At 34.6% G+C, this 9,251-nt stretch overlaps 1 protein-coding gene across 1 annotated transcript in view; it reads left to right on the forward strand.

Annotated features, from left to right (window-relative positions):
• The window catches only part of LOC140338515 (neurexin-2-like), a 346,284-nt gene that overhangs the window by 89,078 nt on the left and 247,955 nt on the right, over positions 1–9,251 (forward strand). The window contains exon 3 of the mRNA XM_072422758.1: positions 4,275–5,566. Within this exon, the coding sequence (XP_072278859.1) occupies positions 4,825–5,566 (742 nt within the window). The 5' untranslated portion in view covers positions 4,275–4,824. The remainder of the gene's footprint in view (positions 1–4,274; positions 5,567–9,251) is intronic.

The raw sequence follows: 9,251 nt of genomic DNA on the forward strand, positions 1-9,251 counted from the left end.
TACATTATCTACAAAAGAAACAGGGAACACTATATTACATGCAGACAGTTCCCGCTCTCAGGCCCTGATATGTAGCATCCTTCATAGTCAGTACCTGCGCCGCAGGAATTTCTGAAATGATCAAGATTTTCTAAATATGCTGATAAATTAAGAATAAGACAAAAAATTTGATGATGCATTTTGAATAAAGCCAACAATGCTAATTTAAAAAATAGATTAGATCTACTCTTTTTGACTAAAGTAGAAAAGGTAATACCATAGATTCCCCACAATAGTGTTGCAACAAAATATTTAATGCCAACACCAAAATAGGTATGTAATGAAAAGATAGACAGGGGGTATGTTGGCAAACAATAGTAAGATTTACTGTTAATAAAAGAACAATTAGTCTTGTTCTGAAGGCTAGTGATAGCACTTGACAAAGTCAAACTAAACAAGAATATTGTCAACATGGATAAAGTTAATAAAGAAAGCATAGTCATCTCCTCAGGAGAGGTCGAGACCTAAACTGGTAGTACAACATAGCAAAATAAAAGTCAAAATTAGGTTAAGAGAGTATTAACATAATTTAGTTTAGAGAAAGTCATCATAATATCGGAACTTGTTTCACCTAATGTGAGTAAGGTTTGAGGAAAAGAGAAGGATAAGGGAAAAACGAAAACTTACAGTAGTATCTATATTAAGGGAGTTCCAGTATGAAAAGGAACATCCTATAGGATGACTCCTGAAAATGATGTGTTTCTCATCTGGACTGGTTCCCTTGAACTACTACTAGGAATTTTTTTTATTGCTTACAATATAATGACTAAAAATAAAGTTTTTCGATGAATGTAAATACATCAGTGATTTCATTTCTGAAAATCCAGGTTAACAGCTTGAAACACTATTTTATTAGCAAAGACAAGTGCACGTCCTGAAGCATTTTATATTCTCAATACCTGCAAATATGTAGAATTTGTTCAAATGAAGTGGCCGCAAAAGATTTAAGATCTAGACTTTTATAGGGAGGCTATATCAAAAAAAACTTTAAAAAAAGAACTAAAACTCAGACACTTTAAAGCTTTAATACACAAAATATAACTGGCTATTAAAGCTTTAAAGTAAAGATAACAGAGACTGTTGATCTAGGGAACATCTGATTGCCTCATGAAATCAGGAAGGAATTTTTTTCCCCTGTTGGAGCAAATTGTACCAGGTTTTTTTTTTTTTTTTGCCTTCCTTTGGATTAACTATGTCCATTGGGTTTTATATCTGGGATATGTTTATTTCCTTAGTGGTTGAACATGATGGATTTGCATCTTTTTTTAAAATCTGATTTACCAACTGTTATCTACTTTGTAACAGATTGGATTTAAAAGAGAAACTCAAAACAAAAAGTTTAGATTTTCTAAACAGCATGTACACAACAAATGTACTAGAAGATCCTGCTATTAGTAAATTTTTGGCTCCTTACCCAAATATACTAACCAAAAATTACCATCATTGTGGAACAAATTAGTGAGAAGTCACTTTAAAATTGAGAATATTGAGAATAAGAAACAATTACAAGGAACGTTTCCATGTCCAAAATGTAATCAATGTAATGGATATATAGCAAACAGGATGGGAGAAATGGCTTTAGGATTCCATCAGGCATTGAATATGCTCCACACAATTTTGTAGGCTGTATTCTATAGGTATAATATACCTGGTATTTTGCACATGTGGGTTTTTATGTCAGAAAAACAAAAAGACATTTGTTTTGAAAAGTATATATGAACATGTTTACCATTATGAATGGTAGAATCACTAACCCTCTCAGCTACTATATGGGCACATGTCATAACTATAATTTAGATGAATTACGTTTTCTTGCACTGGACCACCTCTACCCAAACCCAAGGAGGGGGGGGGGGGTCGCCTTTGTTAAATAATGAAAAAAGGGAACAAAATGGATTTTCGACTTTAAAGCCTACATCAATCTGGGATTAAATAAATTATTGAGTTTTAAGCCTTCTTGAAAAGCCTTCCTTCCTCTCCTCTCCTTCCTTTTTTCTGGAAAAAGTAAGATCACATTCTGGAATTAGATTTAATGTTTTTCTACATACATTTGATATTCTGTGACAGTAATGATCTATATGTGAATGATGTTATATTCCTTTTTGTTTTGTTTTTTCTGCCAAGAGTATTGTATTATACAATCATATAATTGCATTTTTCAAATGAATTGAGGTAATTATTATTTTGAAATTGTTTTAGACTTACCTGGACTCAATTCAGGGGCTTTCTGCAGGTTACTTCTGGGGGCTGTAGCCAAATCTGTTTGCAGGCAACGGGATTTTGTTTTATTGACGGATGGCAGAATCAGTAAGATGCGCTCCACATGCCCCCAGCACCAGTGTTATATACTTTATATAAGCCCTACTTTCATTGCTATTATATATTTTTGTAGATAAGAAATTTTTTTACATATGTAACTATCTGATCCACTAGCTACCCCTCCATTTATATATGATTATGTCAGTTAACTATTTGTATCAATTATAAAATGAAGATGAACAATAATTATATTAAAGATTTTATATATGACTCACAGGAATTTCTTGCTATTGATCATGGAAAAATCCCCCTCTCCAATTATTTAATTACAAATCCACCTTGATCCCTGTGCTGCCTTCCGGCGACATGGTTGTTAGTGCTGTGTACTGGGGAAGTCCTGCTTTTTCCGTTCTTTCCCATGTTGGTTTTTTGAAAATTGATTTTTTTCTTTTATATGTCAGTATTGTTTAATATATGATGGATTGTATTTGAACAATATGACAGGACTTTGCGCGAAATGTGTCATATAGTTCAAAATACATTTATTGAGACTAAATGATAGATTTTTCATTATCTTGAAAGTGTGATGTTTTAATGATTTGAAATTTTGTTAATGGCAATTTATCAAAAATGTCACTAGCATTTTAGATTTGTTTATACTTGGAAGTTAATAATGCTCTAAATGGCCTCCAAAAGAATCAGCTTATGTCCTTATATTCCATATACCAAATATATTACTGGATCGCCTGTAGTGTAGATATAACATTCAATATTTTACCTGAAGTTTCTGTAGGCGGTTCCTAATATCTATAAATGTCACCCTTTTTCTTTTAACCTCGGTAAAAATGTCCAGAAACAACATTACTTTAGCATTCCCTGACTTTCTGCAGATCCTGACAAGATGATAGAATATGGGTGTAAACAAATAACCTCTTCCACATTTTCACCCCCTGGATGCACCAAAAAACGGTTTGGACTTCTCATTTTATTCTTGGCTCCAGCCTTTAGGAGAGCACATTTCACAGACTTTCAGGCAACCATGTAACAGGCAACACCTGTTCAGACAACACCTGTAGTGTACTACCAAAAAAGCTATGATACACTGCATTATGATCAGGGTAAAACCTGAACCACATCTAAGCACTAATATTGTTTCTTTAAATCCACCTATACTTTAAAGCTGTGGAACACACTTTCTTTGTTCAATAGCCAATGTTAGATACAGTGTAAGCACTTGTTGTACACCCGTTTGACTACTTGTGTTTGCATTAAACATGTTATATTGCATACTCTATACTGTACATTGCATATATTTGAACCAATTGCATATTTATATTATTGTGAAAAATGAATTTACTAATAAGAGGGACTGGCTATAAGCATATCTGTACATATGTATAGTTAAATATAGCCTCCTTGGGCCATTAAATGGAGTATGATACAGTATTTATTTTAAGAAGTATAAGGATCAGACATCAAAGTGACATTACTGTAGAATAGGATATAATGTGCAGGTTTGATGCTCTTCTAACCAACATTACATTGAGATATATGCAGTCTTGAACAGGACAGTCCTTGGCGGTCAAATACAGTCTTTAACAGCACATTTCTTGGCTTTCAATTACCACAATCACACATTCTGTAGAGGACACAAGAAGGATCTAGAATAAGAAGATGTTTTATACATGGTTGTATAGCTGCTGATATTCTGATATTCTGCTGTATAACTGCTAATATTCTTTTATGTGTACTCTGATATAACCAATCTTATAGTACCCTGGCTGGCATTAGTTAATTGATTTTAATAAAAGTTATGTTAAATTGTATTTAAATTGAAAAACAGTCTCACTTTTCATAATAGTACCAGATTTTGAGCCTGATAAATATGTAGTTGATGTATTTTATTTTGATTTGTATCTTTAAAAGTCATGATTTTGCCATTTTTGACTGATTTTTATTATCCTTTCTTTCAGCAGTCTAGAGGATCCTGGTGCAGAGACATCTTCCTATCAATGACATTTTTCTGTTTAAGGGCAAGTTAAGGAAAAGAAGACAGGGGTGCTAGTTTAGCTTAGTCAAATGCATAGAAAAGAAATTGGGGTTAATGTAAGTGGGTAAAGTGGCTTATTGTGCCATTCTGAAATTTCTGATTCTATCCACCTTTATAAAGGTTACTGTGAGAAAGGGTATGTAAAAATAATTTTCCCTCAATTCTCTCCCCCCTCCATCCATCCCTTACAACATTTCCCTCCCTTGTTTCCTCCCCCCTAACCACAGTTGTTTGTCTTTGCCTTTATCAATTCTAGCTGTATATTTCTTTAATTACACTACACATTTTTGTAAATATTACTTTTGTACCTACTTTTAACTGATTATCTCCATATACCTAATTCTTTTAACTTTCATGTGATACATTGTCAGACTTTTTTGTCACAATGACATTGATTGTCCAATAACACCTGTACTTCCCACCCTAGACTTTTGTCAGTCCAACATTTTTTTTTTATTTCATCACCCACACGCTCCATGTGGTCCCTGCTTTACCTGTCTTCCCTCCTTTCCCTTCCCCTTCGTTCCTTTTCCCTCCAATTCTATGGGGCACCAGGTCAGTGGGTTCGTTACTCTCGTCCTACCTTAGCCAGTGGTAATGGAGGGTGGGGAGAAGATCTCACTTTCCGAATTAGAACAAACGCCAGTCGTGGCCTTCTCCTCTATCAGGATGATGAAGGTGACTGTGACTTTCTTGAGTTAGCTTTGGATGGTGGCCGTCCACGGTTAAGGTTCTCCATTTCTTGCTCAGAGCCTGCTGTTGTACGTCTGCCTCGGGTGTTATCAGATGGCCTTTGGCATGGCATAGTAATTGGTGGCAATGGCCGTGAAGGTTGGCTGACTGTAGATGGAGAAAGAGGAGTGAGTGAAGTCCGATCAAAGCGTAGAGAAATGACACTCCGCAGTGATCTTTTTGTGGGTGGTCTTCCATCTGATTTACGGTTATCAGCCCTTACTCTAGGTGGAGCTAAATACGAGCCACCTTTTCTTGGAGAATTGGAAGGGCTAAGATTGGGGGGTAGATCAGGACAACTACTAGCCAGTCAAGGGGTAGGAGGAATAGAAGAGGAGGAAGATAGGGTGGTGGATCAAAAACGACCCTATTCATGTCGAGGAGCAAACCCATGTCTGAATGGAGGAAAATGCAGAGATGAGGTGGAAGGAGACATATGGTGTGACTGTCGGGACACTGGGTACCATGGAGAAAACTGCTCTGAAGGTTAGTTATATACTTTGCCTCTTGTTTGCTTATAGGTTTGTTTCCTAATGCATGCACTTTTTTTTCATTCTGTCAGTCAGTATATTTTCTGTCTTTTAGAATAATTTTTTGTCCTTTTTTTATGCCTAAATCTGACATGATTGCTATGATTCTCACATTGTATTATCTGCACTTGGTCCCCAGAATAAAATTCATTTTAGGTCCTTTAGACAATGAGCCAATGGTATCCTTTTAAACTGCATAGGGTTGCCATTGTTCTTTTTGAGTTTTTATGTAGTAGTCTATAGGAGGAGATATTTAGGTAGCTTACAGAATGAGGGGAATATAGAATAGTTAACCATTCACTGAATATTTTCACAGTACACCCAGTGTACAAGTGTCAAAAAGCTGCAAGTATTCAATACTGAATATTAGTAGCAACTATACATGGTGTGTTAATAACAAAGCTGGTTGAATGTTTTGGCATATAAAAAAAGGTAAAATAAAATAATTGTTAAGGTTTAATAGTGCATTTATAGTTATGTCTTTAATGATTAGAATGTAGTCCTCAAAACACTTATACTTTTGGGATCAGTTACCATCAAGGAATATTGTTTTTATGTTTTATAGGTTTCCTTAGGTTGCTCCCGTTTAGTTTTAAATGTACACATAGGGTCAGTACAAGCATCTTCAGCTGATAATCTGAAACAAATATTTATTTAATTATGTTTTTCATTGGTATTCATGATCTTAAAATGTTCTTTGACTTTAGTTTTTTAATGATAAATTTGAATAAAAGCAGTGATATCATCTTATGGGAACAGATTTTAGGGCCATATCAAAACATACCTTAATGACAGGCACATATTGAATACATTGTACATTGTATGTACTGTAACTATTCACAATATTGAAAGTGGAAAAGATTTTGAAAAAAAAATTGTGATATCATCTTATGGGAACAGATTTTAGGGCCATATCAAAACATACCTTAATGACAAGCACATATTGAATACATTGTACATTGTATGTACTGTAACTATTCACAATATTGAAAGTGGAAAAGATTTTGAAAAAAAAATTGTGAGCGGTCAAGGAAGAGAAGGAAGAGGATGGGGCACCCCTGGAACATGAGCTGGGACAGGTGCAAACAGGGTTTGGCTCCAAATTCTAACTTTACATTGGCAGTTTAGTAATACAAAGCTTTTACCAAGATATATTTTGAAACTTTATAGCATCTATGATGCCAAAAGGCTCATATAACTGTACTGCACTGGTAGAATAGCCACAGTAATCAAAACCTGCATACTGTGTAACAGAATATTAACTAACTGGATCAGTTATTCTGCTGTTGACGGGATCCACATTTCCAAGGAAGAGTACCATAATCCTTCTTAATTGAGTAACTGGTTAGTGTGACTCATTTAGATCCCCTATACTTTATTTTAAACAGTATTTCCAAAACATATACAGGAACAATCATAACACCCTATTTTACTGCAGTATTCCTTTTCAGCTAATGGACACTGCCCAATCCACACACCTATTTGGAGCAGAAATAAAACCAAAAGATTTAAAAAGCAGGAACCGCAGGTCTAATCTACGTTGCATTGGTATACCAGAGTGTGTAAAAGGGCAGGACCTATTCACCTTTTTAACTGTAGATTTGATGAAAGCCCTTGATTTACAACCTCTTCCACTGCTGGTGTTAAAAAGGGCACATCGCCTAGAACAGGAATGAACAGGCAATAATCAAAGACCACGACCCATGATTTCAAAATATCTACATTATGCTGATAAGGAAACAGTTCTCAATACCTATAGGAGATTGAAAAGTCCTTCAGGTTAAATGCGAAAAAAATCCTAATGTTTCAGAATTTTTCAGCACAGTTCACTCAAAGACGAAAAACATTCATTCCTCTTCGCAAACAGACAGAAATGGGTATCAGATTTTCATTAATGCTGGTAAATAGAGAATGTTATGGAAAGGAGAACAAAAACTTTTTGAAGATCCCAAGATATTGGAATATCTTGAACTTGAAGGGCACTACTTTGTCAAGCTAAAGGGGCAAAAGGGACCATGCATAGGAATGTTTTCCTTTTTTTGGTTTCCATTTTTTGAATGCAATGTGGAGAGATCCAGTAAATTATTGGTCTTTTTTACTAAGGAGAATATTAGATCAGCTTAAAAGGGGGGGGGGGGGAACTTTTAGCAAATGTTTCTTTTGAATAAAGTTGTTTCTTAAGATGGTGTTGTTTTTTTTTGGGGGGGGGGGGGGGGGGGTTGTGGGTATTAGTTTAGAAGGAAAAATGTATTTAATACAAATTTAATTGATTAAGGAGATTAGATAGATCTTATGTTTTTGAATGTTTTTTGATAATCACTATCAATCGCTAACTATCAATCGCTAACTCAAAGGGAAAATTAGTTTTGTTTATATAACATATGTTCACTGCAAGAAAGACACCTCTATGTCCAGATAAAGGATAATAGGCAACAAGGATATTTAAAAATACATAGAGAAAATTAATTAGTTATATATCACTATTGGTTGTTAAAAGTGTCACAATTCTCCAATGGAATATCATGAGCAGTTGTTTTCCTAGTTTTGTTGGTATGGATTTTGGGGGGAAAGGGATAGGAAATTTAGATGACTATTCTTCCCAAAAAGAAAGATAACAATTCTGAAGTGGTATAGCAGGGAATTTTATGGCAACAGCACAACAGTTATCCCTTTATCATAAAAAAAAAATCTAAACCATTGTGTTTTTTAGAATGTTACAGGTCTTAATGCCCCTCAAAAGAGGAAGAAAGTTTTAGTACATCTTAAGAAAATGTCACCTTTCTCCAAGAAACACATTGGAAAGATGGAGACTCCTTGCTTTTAAAAGCCCCCTGGAAGATATAATAGAGACTTAAAAAAAAGGAGTGTAGCTATACTGTTTAACAAAAATTTCATTTTCATCAGTGAACTTGGGTGATCCGGGAAACCTGGAATGCATTTCTTAAATTTGAAAAATTGTTTTCAATCCTGGACCAGATTTTTTTGGACAACGCTGATACAATGTTTTATGTAATCAATATATCTTTGAAGACACAAAACCAAACTTTTTTTTATAAATGGCTTTTTTTTATCTCCTATTTATTTGAGTAGAGGCACATGCCAGAGATGCCATTCTCGCCAATTCTTTTTAATTTGGCTTTAGATCCACTTTAATTCAGGAGCAGTTACCCGAATTTGAAGGCATGCATATGGGGAAGAAAGAGGTAAAGGATACAGCATTCGCTGATGAAATTTTGTTATATATATCTCACCCACAAATGAGTTTGCCACATATTCTCGGGATACTCAATTAGCATAGATAAATCGAAGGCATGGTATCTTGCTAAAACAACTGAACCTGGTTTAGTTGGGGCACCTCCTATTTTGTGTGAGGCAAGGAAAAAAATAATCTACACTAGAGTGCATATTCCTAAAAATCCAGTCAAATTATATCAAATTAATGTTGGCCAGTACTAAAATCTATAAAAGAGAGTTTTTTGAAGTGGTCAAGATTTCCATTTTTATATCTTGGGAGAATAAGCCTCTATAAAATGGCAATATTTCCAAAATTGATGTATATGATTTAATCTCTAATCTAAACCAGCTAAGGTTTGTCTATGTATATTACAGCAAACGGTTAAAAATAGTGTAAATTTCCCTAA

The sequence above is a fragment of the Pyxicephalus adspersus genome, chromosome 9, assembly GCF_032062135.1.
Source record: "Pyxicephalus adspersus chromosome 9, UCB_Pads_2.0, whole genome shotgun sequence".
NCBI classification, from domain to species: domain Eukaryota; kingdom Metazoa; phylum Chordata; class Amphibia; order Anura; family Pyxicephalidae; genus Pyxicephalus; species Pyxicephalus adspersus.